The sequence below is a fragment of the Myodes glareolus genome, chromosome 10, assembly GCF_982192425.1.
Source record: "Myodes glareolus chromosome 10, mMyoGla1.1, whole genome shotgun sequence".
NCBI classification, from domain to species: Eukaryota; Metazoa; Chordata; class Mammalia; order Rodentia; family Cricetidae; genus Myodes; species Myodes glareolus.
The window spans coordinates 59,502,103-59,520,063 of record NC_142035.1 but is presented as its reverse complement, the minus strand read 5'-3'; the positions used below and the strand labels follow the sequence as shown (position 1 = coordinate 59,520,063).

At 49.4% G+C, this 17,961-nt stretch overlaps 1 protein-coding gene across 1 annotated transcript; it reads left to right on the top strand.

The window, feature by feature from the left end:
* Positions 1-12,527: 12,527 nt before the first annotated feature.
* Positions 12,528-16,329, top strand: Chac1 (ChaC glutathione specific gamma-glutamylcyclotransferase 1). The gene is made up of 3 exons (XM_048459960.3): positions 12,528-12,933; positions 13,814-13,849; positions 15,203-16,329. Exons 1-3 carry the CDS (start codon positions 12,703-12,705, stop codon positions 15,602-15,604), a joined length of 669 nt encoding a protein of 222 aa, XP_048315917.2. The 5' UTR covers positions 12,528-12,702; the 3' UTR covers positions 15,605-16,329.
* Positions 16,330-17,961: the final 1,632 nt, after the last annotated feature.

Genomic DNA, 17,961 nt, shown 5'->3' with positions numbered 1-17,961 from the left:
GGCCATCGTTCTCTGTTGCTCTACTGCCCACACAGGGTATCAAACAGGAAGACATTCAGGGAACGGTTCCCACAGCCTGAGCCGACAGCAGGGGGAAGAACAACACGACCTCATTCTTCCTGCCCAAAATGAAACAGGAAAGCAGCTCCTAGGCTCTGGGGGGCGGGGGAAGCTGGGCTGGGACAGAAGGCGAGATGACGAGGCTCCCATGTGGGGGACAGGTAGGACACCCGCAAGCCTGCACGTCCACACCACCAGGCTGGGCTACATTACCAGATGGTCAGAGAAGAGCCCCGGAGGGGTCCTGGTTGCTGGATCAACCCATTTATCACCTCTGAAATCCTAGTCAGGGAGCCGCGAGCACCCAACACATCACCCTGACTTCCTGGCGCGAGTAGGAACCCATGCAAGGACTTGATGTGGTATGCTCCGTGGGTACTCCAACCTGCAGCCCATGCGGGGCCCACTCCCTAACAACTCAAAAGTGAAAACTGGCCCCCTCCCCAGTTTTAAATACCCAGAGGCAAGGTATTTAAGGCTCTCTAGATCACTCAAGTGTCCAGGAGACTTGGCATTCAAACAAGATTAGACTATAGCTCAGACTCCCTGTGAAGAACTCTCAGTAGCCTCGCAAATGCTCTTTAAAGAGAATTCAGAGTTTAGAAGTTCCTCAGCAGACTGTCCTGTCTAAAGAATTAGTCTGACCTCCTGGTGACCTTCAGCCCTGAGGACAGCTGCTTTTCCAGAGCTTGTTGGCTGGTGACCACCTGGAGATCCTTGAGCTCTGGGTTGGGAGGGGCCATGAATAAGGCAGTGGTGCCTTCCTCGGCTTGCCCAGGCAAGGTCACAGTGAACCCAGTCCGGGGTCAGAAGAGGGTACAGCGGTTCCTACCCGCTTCCACTCAGGCTAGTCGAGGCCACAGGACTCAACAAGTCCAGTGTGACCTTTCTGCCAGGGGCCCTCCAGAGAGAGCCCTCCGTGAGCTCTTTCCTCTCCCTGTCTGTGTTGTCACCCGTGGGTCTACACCATCTGCGGGCCCAGCCCTCCGCCCCGTGTGACCTGCTGCATTCCGGGAAGGAGATGGAAGTGATTCACTCAGGGAACTGTGACTGTCTCTTCCCAGGGAGGAGATGCTCCTGGGAGGTCCCAGCGGCCGTCCCCCCAGGGGAACCGCGCCCACTGCCTCTCGCGTCCCAGGGTGTCCCGGGTCGGGTCTGATCGGGCAACGGAAGAGTCAGGTGCGCCTGGCTGCCCGTCGGGGTCAGCCCTCCACCTGTCGCCACCGCCGAGCGCCCCGGAGCTCAGCGGCTCCCCGCCCTCTGCTCTTTGTTACAGCCCGGACTTCCTGTTTGTGGTCGCCGACCCGGGCTCACTTCCCGGGCCGGGAAGCCGCCGAAGGCCGCGAGTTTCTCGGAGACACTCCCACTGAGTCCCGCCTCCCGCCTCCTCCGTATCAGCTCCCCCTCCCCACCCCCACCTCGCCTGGGAACCCGCACGGGACCGGAGCCGCGGGAAGCGGGAGTCTCCAGCGGGCGTCGCGGCCCGACCGCAGGGTGGCCGCGGGACACTAGAGGGCGCTGCGCGGCCGCCCAGGCTGCTGTCCCGCTGGAGGCTCGTGGGGCCGCCCCGGGATAAAGCGGGGAACCGGTGCAGGAATCTTGAATCAGTTTGCGCCTCTGTTCAGCAGAGCTGGGTCCTGGTTCTGTGTCGCTAAACTGAGAGTGCGATGCTTTCTCCCAGGTATTGTCCTGGTGTTCAGAGGAACAAGGCCCCTTCATTAGCTAAAGCCAACTCTGACACGCCCCCACCGTCTTCCAGCCACCTCCTGCAGGTGCTCATTCTGACCTAAACGGAAAGGAGCAGTTAGAGCTAGTGATTAAAACTAAACCCCCTTCCAACGCCATCCCTCACTGTCAAGTGATCTGGGACATCTATTTCTTCAACACTCTTTGAGCCCCTATATTATTATAGGCCAGACATTGATTGCAAAGCACAGTGACTTATCTGAAGAGACTAATCAATCTGAACAGGCTAACCATTTGGGTTTGTTTGTTTGTATGGTTTTATTTTCATGATTTATTTAACTTTATTTTACATGCAACAGTGTGAATTGTCAGATCACCCAGAAACTGGATTTACAATCACTTATGAGCTGCCATGAGAGTGCTGAGAATTGAACCCACTTCCTCTGGAAGAGCCACCGAGCCATCTCTCCAGGCCCTTAATTTCAAAATTTATTTATGTGTCTCTGGACTCTGGATGTGCCTGTGTTTGTGTGTGTGTGTGTGTGTGTGTGTGTGTGTGTGTGTGTGTGCATGTATCTATAGAGTGGCTTTTGAATTCACCAAGATGAAAGCTTGAGGGGACTGTCTCCATATCTGGCAGAGGCAGGCGGATCTCTAGGAGTTGGCCTTGAATTTCTTTTCTTTTTTTTTAATGATAAACTGATTGACCCATTAGCTCAGGATTCTTTTTTTTAAAAATATTTATTTATTTATTATGTATACAATATTCTGTCTGTGTATATGCCTGCTGGCCAGAAGAGGGCACCAGACCTCATTACAGATGGTTGTGAGCCACCATGTGGTTGCTGGGAATTGAACTCAGGACCTTTGGAAGAGTAGGCAATGCTCTTAACCTCTGAGCCATTTCTCCAGCCCCCGTAGCTCAGGATTCTTATTAACTCTTTTTTAAAATATTTATTTATTTATTTATCGTGTATACAATATTCTGTCTGTGTGTACGTCTGCAGGCCAGAAGAGGGCACCAGACCTCATTACAGATGGTTGTGAGCCACCATGTGGTTGCCGGGAATTGAACTCAGAACCTTTAGAAGAGCAGGCAATGCTCTTAACCGCTGAGCCATCTCTCCAGCCCCCTTCTTATTAACTCTTACAACATATCAACCCATTATTCTTATCTATGTTAGCCACACATGGCTTAGTACCTTTTTCAGTGGGGCAATCACATCTTCCTTCTTCTGTGGTTGGGACAGGACTGGGGAGGAATGGGCTTCCTCCTTCCCAGAATTCCGGCCTTGAATTTCTTAAGTCAGCAAAGATGGCCTTGTCTTGGGGTCAGGTCACTTGAAGCCACTTGTAATAGTGAGCTACAGTGGTTACAGTTGCAAGCTGCAGTATTGTGTCCTACAAAGGCAAGAAATGAAGCCTGGGGACTCCAGAGCTGAACACTTGGATTAACACCATGAATCAGAAAGAAGGAAAAGCTGGATATAGCCGTGTACATCTTTAACTACAACCCTAGGAATAAAGGCTGCCAGAGTTCTAGGCCAGGGTGATCTACATAGCTAGTTCCAGGACAGCCTGTGCTACAGAGACCTGGTCTTCTCAGACACTCAATCAATAATGAGAGAGAGATGCAGAGACAGAGACAGAATCCTGAGAGGTTTCTAGAGAGGACACTGCTCGAGCGTCAAGGGCCATGAGCTTTTAAACAGTTACAGAACCAAGAAAACAATAGGGAATGACTTTTCCTCTGCTCCTGCACCAGATGCCATATTTCCTTAATGGCACTAGAACCCCTCCATGAAATAGTATAGTTATGGAACTGTCTTTGATTCATGGGGCACCTGTGGGCAGAGGGGCTTTGATCCACGGAGCAGCTGTGATGGCATTGGCGTTTTCACATGGTTGGTGCCAGAGTCTTACGCGGGCCCTAACTGCCTGACTCACACTATTCCGGTCTCAATCCCTCCTTAGGACAGGTGGCCCTAAATGACTTTGGGAGGGGTACAGAATACAAACAGTAGGTAGGCCCCCATTGAAAGGTCTGTCAGTGGCCCATGGTGGCAGTTAGCTGAAAGTTCCATCTCAGGTTGTAGGATGATAATATGGGTTCCAATCAAGAATACACAAATAAGACACACCGTGAACAAATAAAACAACAAATCAAAATCAATAATACCATATGATAGGTGATCGAAAGGACCTAATTCAGTGCATCCTTTTTTCTAGGTCTGACCTTGCCTAGAACCATGTTATTATCCTTTAAAACCCTTTTCTTTTTTGTTTTGTTTTTTGAAACAGGGTTTCTCTGTGTATCCCCCTGCTGTCCCAGAACTCACTATATAGACCAGCCTGGCCTTGAACTCACAGAGATCTGCCTGTCTCTACCTCCTAAGTGCTAAGATTAAAGCGCAGCCCAAAAAACCTTTGTAACACCAGGCGGTGGGAGGGAGGCAGAGGCAGGGTGGAGGGGCGGGAGGGGGAAAATCTCTGTGAGTTCAAGGCCAACTTGGGCTACAGACCGAGTTCCAGGACAGGTTCCAAAGGTACACAGAGAAACCTTGGCTCAAAAACACCAAAACCAACCAACCAAACAAACAAACAAAACTGTTATCTTTGGGTTTTGAGGGTTGTTTGTCTCCCCCGCCCCACCCCAAGTCCACACTGTTTACTCAGAAACGACAGGTCTCATTAAAAAGATTGCCAGCGTCCCCTGCCTGCCAAGTGAGAACGTCGAAGGCTTTTGCTTGTTTGTTTTAATTTTCTGTGTAAGGGTGTTTTACCTGCCTGTGTGCTACCTGTGGGCCTGGTGCTTGCAGAGGTCAGAAGAGGGTGTCAAATCCCTGGGGACAGGAGTTGCTGATGGTTGTGAGTAGTCCCAGTAGTCACGTGGGTGCTGGAAGTCAAACTCCTGTTTTCTGAAAACCAAGCCAGTGCTCTCGACCACAGCCATCTCTCCATCCTCCAGCACCTACGTCAGCCAATGAAGAAAAGCTCTGCTGTTTGGTTTCGGTGGCCTGGAGGCACAAGAAAACTGTGGGACTTGGGAACTGGAACTAAGTGTAGCCAGACTAGGAATCCTGAAGATAACCCCAGTGGCCATGGGTGGATCCACAGAAGAACTTGGGGAAGCAGTGGTTTGAGCATGTGCAGAGCAGCTTCTCATAGTAGAGAGGACTTGTTTTAGGAAGACTCCTGAGTTAGAAAAGCCTTCTGAGCTGGGCGGCGCGCGCCTTTAATCCCAGCACTTGGGAGGCAGAGGCAGGCGGATTTCTGTGAGTTCAAGGCCAACCTGGTCTACAAGAACAAGTTCCAGGATAGTTAGGGCTGTTCCACAGAGAAACCCTGCCTTGAAAAAACCAAAAAAGAAAAAAAAAAAGAAAAAGAAAAGCCTTCTGATGGATGAAAGTTTGAACTATGCAATTTCAACCCTGCCAGAGAACAGACAGTATTAGGCAAATATAGGAGCCTCACAAATAAAAAGAACTTGTCCCTCTTATGCTAACACCGATAGTAGAGGCATACCTAAATCCAAATAAATGTTTCTCTGGAGGATATCCACGTCTGAATAGTCCAGAGGGATCCCTGAGACCCTGAGGTCTGCCTCTGAAGGTCTGTCCTGGGAAATAATCATCTACATTAGGGAGGCTGATCTCAGGTTGAGTGGTTATGAGGTGTTTAGCATAACAGATTCCTAGAGAAACACAGCAGGCATGGTAGATGAGGTAGCAAGCCCAGAGCTCACATAAGGCATGAAACACAGAGAGAGTCAGAGTCTTTACACTCTCAAACCTCTCCCCTAGTGTTTCTTCCAGCAAGGCCACAACTCTCAAACAGCACCACCAACTGGGGACCAAGTGCTCAAATGGCTGAGACGGTGGGGGGCATCTATCATTCAAACCATGACAAGGATTGTCTCTAAATCCCTGGGACAGGGGCATCTCAGTGAGCTGTATACCCTGGGAGGCTGGGTCACCAAAAGCAAAGGGGCATTGCAATCAGGACACAGAGGGATGTAGAAAAGGGTGCCTGTTCAGGACAGTGAACCATTCTTTGCGATCCAGGCCAGGGTTACAGCTTCATTTTTAAATCTGAGGTCCTGGACTTGTTTCCATTTTCTGTAAGGTTTTTCTCTGAACAGGTGTGTTAGAGGGGCATTTACAGGGAGCCATTAGCACTGCTGTTTTAGATTGGGTATGATATTTACAAGTCTTGTGCCTCGGGTTTTCTATAATAATAATAATAAGAAGAAGAATAAGAATAACAATAATAAATATATTATTTTATCTAGACAGGTGTGGCTTTGTTGGAAGAGGTGTGTCACTAGGGTTGGCTTTGAGGTTTGATTGATTGATTGATTGATTGGTTTTTAGAGACAGGGTTTCTCTGTGGAATAGCCCTAGTTGTCCTGGAACTAGCTCTTGTAGACCAGGAGGGCCTCAAACTCACAGAGATCTGCCTGCCTCTGCCTCCAGAGTGCTGGGATTAAAGGCGTGCGCCACCACTGCCAGGCAGTTTTGAGGTTGTAAAAGACTCACCATTCCCAGTGTTCGCTGGCTACTTCCTACTTGTGGATCAGGAAGTGAGCTCTCAGTTTTTCCTGTTGCTGTGTCCTTGCTCCACTATCATGGACTCTAATCTTCTGAAAGTTGCCATGATCATGGTGTTTTGGTCACAGCAACAGAAAAGAAACACTGTTACCCACCAAGCCATCTCTCCAGTCCTGTGCCTCTGGTTTTAAAAGGTATTGATTGACTGCTGTTGGGAAAAAAAGAGGAATCTTAGATGGACTTTAGCAGGGGAATAGTTTGTCCTTCCAGTTGTCCCCTGAAGGTCCAGACACTCAGACTAATTTCAGTCTCTATTTAAAGAAAGGATGAGTCTTAATCCTGGGACCATAGAGACAGTAGTCCCCAAGTGAGGTCTGTTTTGTCCCAAAAGAACCCACATAGTGGCTCAAAACTATTTGTTTTTTAAAAAATAATTTATTTACTTTTATTTTATGTGCATTGGTATTTTGTAGGTCTGTGTGAGGATGCTTGATTCCCTAGAATTGAACCCAGTTCCTCTGGAAGAGTAGCCAGTGCTCTTAACCTCTGAGCCATCTCTGCTGCTCCCTCAAGACCATTTGTAACTCCAGTTCTGAGAGGTCCAATGCCCTCTTCTGGCCTTCTTGGGCAACACACACACACCACACACACACACACACACACATACAAGGAGGCAAAACACTCATACATATAAAATAAAAGTAAATAATTTGGGGGGTTCTTCTCTTTTTCTTTTATTTATTTATTTATTTAGTTAGTTTTTCAAGACAAGGTTTCTCTGTGTAGGCCTGGCTATCTTGGAACTAGCTTTCTACACCAGGCTGGTCTCGAACTCAACAAAGATTCACCTATCTCTGCCTCCCAAGTGCTGGGATTAAAGAAAGGTATGTGCCACAATGCTTGTTTTTTTGTTTTGTTTTTCGGTTTTTCGAAACAGGGTTTCTCTGTAACTTTGGAGCCTGTCCTGAACTAGCTCTTGTAGACCAGGCTGGCCTCGAACTCACAGAGATCCGTCTGCCTCTGCCTCCCGAGTACTGGGACTAAAGGCACGTGCCACTGCCACCTGGCTTGTTTTGTTTTTTAGACAGGGTCTCACTAAGTATCTCTGTCTGTCCGGGAGCTCACTGTGTAAACCAGGTTGCCTTCGAACTCACAGAGATCCACCTGCCTCTGTAAAGCAAACCCTACAATACAAAAAACAAGTGCTGGGAATAGAGTTCAGTGGGAGAGTATTTTCCTAGCAAATATAAGCCCTTTCTGGACCAATCTGTAAATCTCTTGTCTGCCAAGAGAAGAAACTAAGCAGGCTGGCATCTGCGTCTACTGAATCTCAGTATTAGCCTGATCACATTGGTAAGCTACTCAATTCTTCAGAGCTGAGTCAAACAAACAGACTGCGACTCTGCCGTGGATACAATGAAAAGTGATAAATCTTACATGGAAATAATTAGTCAACCACGCATCAGACATTGGCTAAAGAGCTTAGGCCCTTGTTAACCACACAAGGTGAATGCCATTCCTATATTTCACAGCTAAGGAGATTGATGAGCAGGGACAGCGTGGGTAGGGTGACCCAGCTGATGGGTGGTGGAGTGGGGCTCAAGTCTGAATTTAGAGACCATGGCCACGCAGGCTGGGCAGCCTACTGGGATTAGCAGTTTTGTAAAATAACTTCATCCATAAGCATATTAATATATGCAGTTCATCATCTCCCAAAACAAATGCTTTCCCTCTTTCGGATAAACATGCCTCCTAGCAACAGTTGTTGACCAAAGCTTCTGGAATGAGAAGTGAGAAGACAGAGATCACAAGGAAATGGGAAGTGGCTGCTGTTTTTAGGAGAACAATAAGGAAAGGTTAATTCGGGAAAGATGAAGAAGAGGAAGCCCTCAGGTGAGCATCATGTGCAAGACACACGTGACTCTGCAAAGTGGAGGTGATGTCTGGGCCATCACTGCTCCTGGGCTGGCACCTCTGTGGACGTGACATCAGCAGCCCCCTCTGTGGACGTGATATCAGCAGCCCCCTCTGTGGATGTGACATCAGCAGCCCATTCCTGGAGGTCCTGTGGAAGGAAAACTAAGGTGTGCTGGCTGCTGGTGTCAAAGGAAGCAGGCAGCTAAGTGAATGGCTTAAAGGGGAGCAAGGACTGGGGACCGGCAAAGACAGCAACAGGAAGGCGTTTGGATCTCCTAGCCAACTTTTGTCGACATTTCTATTTTGAGAGTGTTGAATTTGTGTCGCTAATATGTGAGATATTACCCTGACTTTCTCAAGGTAACACTGCATTTTATTTTATTTTATCTTATTTTATTTTATTTGGTTTTTTTGAGGCAGACAGGGCCTCTCTGTGTAGCAGTCCTGGCTGTCTTGGAATTCAATTTGTAGACCAAGTTGGTCTCGAACTCAATGAGATCGGCCTGCCTCTGCCTCCCAAGTGCTGGGATTAAAGGTGGGAGGCAGAGGCAGAGGCAGGTGGATTTCTATGAGTTCAAGGCCAGCCTGGTTTGCAGAGCTAGTTCCAGGACAGTCAAGGCTACGCAAAGAAACTCTGTCTTAAAGCAACAGCAACAACACAAAAAGATTACACATTTTCTCCCCTCTTCCTTCTCCCCCACCCTCCCCTCTCTTGTTCTTACATTTGTAGGGGACCTTCCATATGCTATTACTACATTGATTTCTCTGGAGCTTCAAAGAGGAATACATTTTCGGGGAGCTCTTACTTCAATGGAAGGAGGTTTGCACCTAGGCCGTCTGTGTTTACAGACTCAGGATCTGTAACTGTAACTATGCCGCTGTGAGTTGTATGCCTGACTTGCCTGTGTACTTATCTGTGAAATTATATTTACCTTCCCACAGCATGGAGAAGTTTATAATTTTATATATATTTATCTTGAGACAAGGTCTTATTTACTATGTAGCCCTAGCTGGCCTAAAATTCAGTATGTAGACCAGGCTAGTCTTGAAATTCCAGAGACCCACCTGCATCTGCTTCCCGGGAGAAATTTATGATTAGAATGAATACAAAAGTATTTAGCGAACTGTCTGGCACATGGGGAAATAACCGGTAAGTTATTGTCTGTGGTGAGTAAACACGAGGTGCAGGCGATGGGTAACCAGATGTTACCTAAGGGGTTGTAGAAGAAAGCGTCAAGTGAGTGTGCCTAACTGTAGATAAGATCAGGTTTCGGTTTGGTGGGGTAGGAAGAGGTTTGAAAGAGACTCTCACGGAAGTGTTCCCTCGGTGTTTCAGACACATGTGCTCTGTATGTAATTACATACATCATAGTTGAGTTTTCCTGCCAGTAAGGACAGGCACTCAGAATTGTTTCCAGTGAACTCACAGATTTAATGGGGCTGTATCAGTTTTGTGTTACATCTATGGCTGAATGTTTAAGCTTTTCAGAGCATTTGTGCTTGTGTGTGCATGTTCATTTCTATCATGTGAATTGACCATAATTTACTTAAACTTTTAGCTATTTTTGGATAGCTACATAGCAGGACTCCATCTCAGAAAGAAAGGGTTGGAGGTGTGGCCCAGTGGTTAGCATGCTGGCCCAGCATACGCAAAACCCTGGGTCTTACCCCCAGAATTGCACAAATCAGTGTTACTGACGCATGTCTGCAATCCGGCATTCAAAATGTAGAAGCAGGAAAGTGAGAAGTTCAAGGTCATCTTCAGCTCCATAGCAAACTCAGGCCAGCCTGGGATACACGAGACTTTGTTACAACAGGCAAAAACAAACAAAAATGACATTTCAGGACCGGTGAGATGGTGCAGTGCGTAAAAGGCCTTGCCACAGAACTTGATGATCTGAATTGGATCTCTGGAACTCCTAAAAGTTGCCCTGTGACCTTCACACATGCTTGCATACGTACACCTACTCAAATAATATGAAATAAATAAATAGAGTGAAGAATAATCATTTCATTAAATCTTACCATTTCTCAACTGCAATGCCCACACTTCAACACTTGTATTTGATATTTCCACCATTATTGAGGTATTCTTTCTCTTATTTATTTGTTGCAAAAGGATCTCACATTGCAACCCAGGCTTGCTTGGAACTCACTATGTAGCCAAGACTAGTCTCAAATTTGTAGTAAGCCTCCTGCCTCAGCTTCCATAGTGCTGGAACCATGGGGGTTCCAGTCATGAGCCACCACATCCTGTTTATTGTTGTTTTTAATAGTTTTACTATTGCTCATGTGACTGTCCATATCCTGCATTTTTGCTTTACTATGCAGCCATTGGCATTTTTACTAGAATGTCTTCATAATAGATACTGACTTTAAATGAAGTCAAAATAGCCTTGTTTAGGGAAAGAATCTCACTATGTAGCCCAGGCTGACCTTGAACTGGGATTGCAGGTGTGAACCGTCCCCCTTGTCAAAAATAGACTTCTTTGAAAAAAGTCCTGTTTTTCGAGCCCAGGTTTCTCTGTGTAACACCCATAGCTCTCCTGCAACTCGCTCTGTAGACCAGGCTGGCCTCAGACTCACAGAGGCAGACCTGCCTCTGCCTCCCGAGTGCTGGGATTGAAGGTGTGCACCACCACTGCCCGGCTTCACCTCAATCTTTTTTAAGTTGAAAAGGTTATATTTGGTTATTGTGCAACCTGTGCTTTCATATAATTATATATCATAATTAATGTTTCAATACCAGTAAGCACTGTCATATAAAATCTTGTTTAGTCGGGTGGTGGTGGCACATGCCTTTAATCTCAGCACTTGGGAGATGGAGGCAGGTGGATCTTTGTGAATTTGAGGTCAGCCTGGTCTACAAGAACTAGTTCCAGAAAAGGCTCCAAAAGCTACAGAGAAACCCTGTGTCGAAAAACAAACAAACAAAAAAATATTTACACTCTGTTCTTCCATACATTTAGAGACGGAATCTTGCTTTGTAGCCCAAGCTGGCTTAAATCTCTAGGTCTCTGTCCTCAGCCTCCTGAATGTTGGGATTAATATTTAGACACTTCTGGGATAAATCTATCCATTTTATGTAATTTTGGGATTAGGCTCGCTGACAGTTTCCACTGCCCACGAGCTCACACCAGATCCTTCAAGTGGAAGGCCTTCTGCTGTTTCCCTTCTCAGTGAGAGATGCCCAGAGGGGCAGCATCTTGCTGCTGCTTAGGAGGTCAAGCTCTATCTCCCCTCCAGCCTACAGTTTGGGGTGGCAGAGCCAGGTGCAGCAAGGGCGGGCAGCTGGGAAGACCTGCCTGCGGCGGCTCTTGCAGGGTTCAGCACAGAACTGCCAGGGAGACAGTTGGTGCCCGGTGCCCACATCAGTGCCAGGGCCCATACACACTACCCGGCAAGACGAAAGGCGAGAAGGCTGAAGCTGCCTTTAATCCTGTGTTCTCTTTAATCAACATTCCACCCCGAACCTCGGTACCTACACAGATTAACCACTGTTGCAAGACCCCAAGTCCAGGAAAATGAAACCCATAACCTTGGGATAAAAGTTGCTTGGCATTCTTCTCTTTATGGCCTTGCACCATAGGTGCTGGCAGTCATCCTCAAAGTGACCGTTCTGTCCAAGGCTGTTCAGTTTTGGCTTTTCTTCAAACCCACCTGAACTCAGGGGTCCCATTTTGGGCCCAGGGTGTAGCTCTCACGTGAGGTCTTGGAGCTTGCACCACCCAGTCTGACTCAACTGCAGCCTTGGCAAAAACCCTACCGCCCCGTGACTCAGTTTCTCCAACTGCTCACATGGGCAATAACATGAGGCACCAGAGTGGAATGCGGAGGGGGCTAGAGACGGCTCCTCTGCAGTGAGTGTTTTCAGACGAGGCCCCAGAGGCTAGAGTTTGTGCCTCCCAATGCATTCTTTCTGAGCGTGCCCTGCACTGGCCACCGCTTTGGATGCCAATGATTCTGCAAAGTGCACAGGCTGGACTGCGGGGGAGACACTGTCCGGGTCATTGAGGGCCTCCCAGGGAGACGGCGGGTGCCCGCGACGGTTCCAGGCCCTTTTCCAGTGCCCGCAGCCTGACGCAATCCGACGCGCCCTTGCTGCATGCGGGTGCTGGGGAAACCTTCCCAGCCGTTGCATCACTCCAGCCAGGACTGCCACGGAGGAGGAGCTGAACCAATCAGCACGCTCGTAGGGCCAGGGGCGGGCTGCTCTTGGTACCCACTTGGAGGGCGGCGCGGTTAACCGAGAAGCAAAAGCCAAACGTGATTGGCCAAAAGGGGATTTGCCCCGCCCCAATCACCGAGACAGCTGGAGGCAGCTGGAGGGCCCTCCCGTCCGAAGGGTTTAAAGAGCGCCTCTGGGGGTATCACTCAGTTGGAGCGTCCGATCGGTGCCAGGCCAGGTGTACGCGTCCGTCGGTCTTTCCGTGCCCGTGCCGGAGACCAGTCCCGGAGGCCGCCTGGGCCCGTCCCTGCGCCCGGCACCATGAAGCAGGAGTCCGCAGCCCAGAGCACCCCGCCTCCCTCACTGTCGCCTGCACCATCCGCGCAGACCTCCTGGGAGGATGGCGACCCCCAAACCCTATGGATTTTCGGGTACGGCTCCCTAGTGTGGAAGCCGGATTTTGACTACAGCGACAGTCGCGTGGGCTTTGTACGTGGCTACAGCCGCCGGTTCTGGCAGGGAGACACCTTCCATAGGGGCAGCGACAAGATGGTGAGCATCCATCCTACTGTGCCCAGAGGAGTGAGGTGGGGTCGGCAGGAGTGTGGGCGCCCATGTCCTGTAATGTCAGGGACCTTGGGCTAACTGAAGGAGATGTGTAAGCCTGGTTTGTGGTTTAAATTTGTGTGCCTGGGGTGTTTATGTGTGAGATTGGTGCTTGCACCTGTGGATTCTTGTGTTGATTACCAGTCTGGTCACCCGCTGTTTGTTTCTTCTGCATCTGCCCTCTGAGGTTCGGGGTTTGGGCTGGCACTTTTTTTTTATTATTATTATTGATTTTTATTGAGCTCTACATTTTTCTCTGCTCCCCTCCCTGCCTCTCCCCTCCCCTTCAACCCTCTCCCAGGGTTCCCATGCTCCCAATTTACTCGAGATCTTGTCTTTTTCTACATCCCATGTAGATTAGATCCATGTATGTCTCTTAGGGTCCTCATTGTTACCTAGGTTCTCTGAGATTGTGATTTGTAGGCTGGTTTTCTTGGGCCAGCACTTTTGACTGTTGACAAATGTAATTATTTCTTCTTCCTCCCGTTCTTCTCATTTTCCTCCTCTTCTTCCTCTTCCTCCTCCTCCTCTTTCTTGCCTACTTCTTGCTATGTAGCTTCAAATTTATGGCAAACTCCCTCCCTCTCTAGGCTCTGGAGCATATCACAGGTTCAGGTAACAACAGGATTAAAGCTCAGGGGTGTGTGTGTGTGTGTGTTTGTGTGTGTGCGCGCGCGCGTGTGCGCGCGCGCATGTGCTGCTGGAGACTGGACTTGAGGCTTGTGCACAATAGACAAACACCCTGCCACTATGGTACATCCACAGCCCCTTTTGGAAGTGCTAATACCTAATTTGCCTTTTTTCAAAATCTTGCTTCCCTTTCTAGCCCGGCCGAGTGGTGACCCTCCTTGAAGATCGTGAGGTAAGTGAGCAGTCAAGAGGGGAGTCCTGGGACCCAATATGCAAGGGTGCAGAAGGTCAATCGTGGGTTAGTGGAAGTGTAGCCTAACTCGGTGCTTCTTGGAGAATCACCTGAGGATCTTATTAAGATGCAGGTCTGAGCCGGGAGGTGGTGGCACTTGCCTTTAATCCCAGCACTTGGGAGGCAGAGGCAGGAGGATCTCAGTGAGTTCGAGGCCAGCCTGGTTTACAAAGTGAGTTCTAGGACAACCAGAGCTGTTACACAGAAAAACCCGATTCAACTCCCCCCCCACCTGCAAAAATCTGCAAGCCTGAATTTAGGCGTCGGGTGGGGTGAGAATGCAGAATATCTACTAAGTTCATTAGTTCCTGGGGTGAACGATATACATAGGCCTGCTGGTCGTCTGGGGCAAGGCCACTTATGTCAACCCTTAATAAAGGTGAAATAGGGGACTGGAGAGATGGCTCAGCAGCTGAGAGCCCTGGCTGCTCTTCTAGTGGTCCAGAGTTCAATTCCCAGTAACCACATGGTGGCTCACAGCCATCTATGGTGGGATCTGATGTCCTCCCCTCGCATCAAGTTTTACATGCAGATAGAGCACTCATATTCATAAAACAAGTCAATAAATCTTAGCGAGAGAAAGAAAGAAAGAAGGAAAGAAAGAGGAAATAGTCAGGCATGGAGGCTCTTGTCTATAATCCCAGCACCCAAGAAGCAGAGGCAGGTGGTTATCTGTGAGTTCAAAGTTACTTTTGGCTACATAGTGAATACAAGGCCAGCCTATATGAGACTTTGTCTCAAAAAAAAAAAAATCGAGGAGGGATACTGCTTCTGGGTACCTCAGCCACCAGCCAACCACTTTAGTTTTTTTTTTTTTTTTTTTTTTTAGTTTCATGGAGAAGTGGCTCAGTAGTTAGAAGCACTTCCTGCTTTTCCAAAGGGCCTGGATTTGGTTCCCAGCACCTACACAGTTGCTCACAATCTGTAACTCCAGTTCCAGGGAATCTGGCCTCTGAGATCACCAGGTCACCAGGTACACATATGGCTCATAAACCTACATGCAGGCAAATACCCTTACACATAATTTTAAAAATTATGTTTATCTGCATGTGTGCTCGTATGCACCTGCTTAGGTCACCTGTGGAGGTAAACCCTTTCATTTCACCATGTATGTCCCAGGATTGAATTTCGGTTGTCAGGTCATCAGGCATGGTAGCAAGCACCCCACCCTTGAGCCATCTCCCCACTCTCCCATCTCATTTAGAGAGCCAGGGTGGACTGTGTCTGGGGTAACATTCTGGAGTGAAGGGGGGACCAGTGTAACTGACTGGGAGTGTCTCTGCTTTCTCCTAGGGCTGCACTTGGGGTGTGGCGTACGAGGTTCGAGGGGAGCAGGTGAAGGAGGCCCTGAAGTACCTGAACGTAAGGGAAGCGGTGCTTGGAGGCTATGACACTAAGGAAGTCACCTTCTATCCTCAAGACGCCCCTGACCAACCCCTCACAGCCCTGGCCTATGTGGCCACTCCACAGAACCCTAGCTACTTGGGCCCTGCTCCAGAAGAGGTCATTGCCACACAGATCCTTTCCTGCCGAGGCTTCTCTGGCCACAACCTTGAGTACTTACTGCGTTTGGCAGACTTCATGCAGCTCTGTGGGCCTCAGGCACAGGATGAGCACCTGGAAGCCATTGTGGACGCTGTAGGAACAATGTTGCCCTGCTCTTACCTCACCGAGCAGGCTCTGGCACTGGTTTGAGACACCGAGTCCCGGCAGGGAGTGTCTGTGTGATCACTGGTGAACATCAACATGTAGCACTTGAGACAGACTGGATGGAGCTAGAGAAATTTGAGAAGGCAGGGCGGGTGACTGGGGACTTTGTGTCTTCTGGCCCCTGCCTGTCTGCTAGCCTCTGACTCTTCTTGATTGATGCTGACTTACTACTTGAATCTTTTATTTATTGCACCATGTTGGTGTGGTGGGCAGGGCAGGTGGGGGGGCCTGCCCTGGACGTGGGCCCTGCTGTGCGGTGGCTCTGCCCTAGTCCTCTGGTGCCTGACCAGAATTCCCCCTGTTGCTGCTGCTAATTCCATACCGCCCAGGCCTCCTCCACACCCCCAGGGAGCCTCCAAGAGCCTTGGTTCTCTGTGCACTCAGACTAACTGTCCCCAGCCCTGGAAATGCCACCTCCCCATGTTCCCAGCCTGCCGGATGAGGGGCAGCAGAGGAGGAGGAGTGGGAGCCCTTCCGGGACCAAGGTCCAGCCTCCCTCTTCATCCCCTGGGAACCTACGCACAGGCACAGCTGCTCCGACTGGGCCTCTTTCCCCGTTCAGTTTCATTCCCCTGTCCTTCTGTCTGTCTGCTTGTCTGTCTGGATCACTGGTAGACCTGTTGGTCTATTCCTGGGAAACATCACTACAGGTCCTCGTCCCTTCTCGTCTGCCCTACACTATTATCCATAAACAATCTTTAATTACCTTTGCTGGGATGTGTTCTGTCTCTGTGTGGGGCTTGGGTGAGTGACCATGGGGAGGGAAAAGGCTCACTCTCCTCTGCCGTCTCCCGGCACCTGGGCAGGGAGGGCAGGTGCCACTGTTTCCAGGGCTTTGTGTATATACAGAATGCCTAGAGCTCCACCTGCCAGCCTGTGAGCGGCAAGCTTGCCTCTGCCCTGGGCCCCTGTGCTCCATCCTCCCCAGCTGTCCCAAGGAGGCTGGTTTGCTTGGCGCTCATACTAGACTTTTCTTCATATTTAGGGCCAGCCACTGTCTCTTTCTGAAAGCCACTTCAGATCACAGCTGCTTATTGAAGGGGCACCTGGACTGGGGTATGAGGGTGATAGCTTCTTAGCAATGCCCAGAGAAGGGTGCCGTGGCCTGGAACTGATCCTTTATTCCCAGTCTTCTGGGGATGCAGTGTTGGCTGGCCCTTCTGATCTGACCTGTCAAGACTCAGCGACAGTGGTCCTTTTTCCATTCCTTGTTTACCCTCTGTATGTCCCTTCTCATCACCTGGCTCCTGGGAACAGGTCACAGCTCCCAGATCTGAGCCTGATCAAGAGTGAGTGTCCCCCTAGAGCCACTCCTAGCTGAGTGACCTTTGCAGCAAGAGAGTCTGAGTCCAATCTAGCCCTTCCCTCTCTGCCCAGTGCCAGGGAGGACAGTACTCAACCCTCTAAATTCTCTCTCTCTCTCTCTCTGTCTCCCCGACCCTCCTTTTCCAAGACAGGGTTTCTCTGTGTAGCCCCAGTTGTCCTGGAACTCGATTTGTAGACCAGGCTGGCCTGGAACGCACAGAGATCCATCTGCCTCTGCTTCCCAGATGCTGAGACTAAAGGTGTGCGTCACCACCACCACCTGGCTCTAAACTATCTCTTTAGGGGATGCTATCTAAAAATGGTGGATGGGGACAAGTGGGTGGAATGTATGTTTTGCTACTGCTTTTGTGGCCAGTACACTGACTGGTCTGGGTGTCCCCAGCAGGGTCATCTCTGACCAGAATACCTGGGAAGAATGCCATACTGAGTTATGTGCCTATGTTTTGACGGCCTTGTGTCTTGGCCATTGATGGGAAATGTGTGGACTATAGCCAGGTTCTTCTGGGAACCTGGTCAGGACAACACTACGGGAGGCAGTTGGTGTCAGGGAGCTCTTGGCATCCATGCTCTGGGCCCCCTGGGGCAAAGCAGGATCCAACTCTGCTTGCTCTGGATTGGAAGGCAGCAAGAAGGGGTGGAGAAGGCTGCATGTCAGCTCACATGGACCGCCATCCTTTTTCTTATTTTGGTGGGGGTACTGGAAAGTGAACCCAGGCCCTTATATATACTAAACAAGTACTCCATCACGGAACCACATCCTCAGGCCCCTGTATCTTTTGCTTCGAAATAGGATCTTAGTAAGCTGTCCAAGCTGGACTTGAACTCACAATGTAGCTCAGGCAGGCCTTGAACTTGCAACCCCCCTGCCTCAGACTCCAGAGTGATGGAGAGTGCAGTGTACCCCTTACTACTTATGCTAAAGCTATTGTTCTTCAAGCCGCGTGTCACACGCAGTTCTAGACATGTTGGGGATGCAGCTTAAAGGAGTCTCCCTCAAGGAACTTGGAATCTAGAAC

Bases quoted from the DNA above. Each gene is read 5' to 3' on its own strand.
- Chac1 (XM_048459960.3), top strand. From the start codon at position 12,703: ATGAAGCAGGAGTCCGCAGCCCAGAGCACCCCGCCTCCCTCACTGTCG. The intron at 12,934-13,813 runs GTGAGCATCCAT...TTCCCTTTCTAG, and splicing joins ATAGGGGCAGCGACAAGATG to CCCGGCCGAGTGGTGACCCT. The intron at 13,850-15,202 runs GTAAGTGAGCAG...GCTTTCTCCTAG, and splicing joins CCCTCCTTGAAGATCGTGAG to GGCTGCACTTGGGGTGTGGC.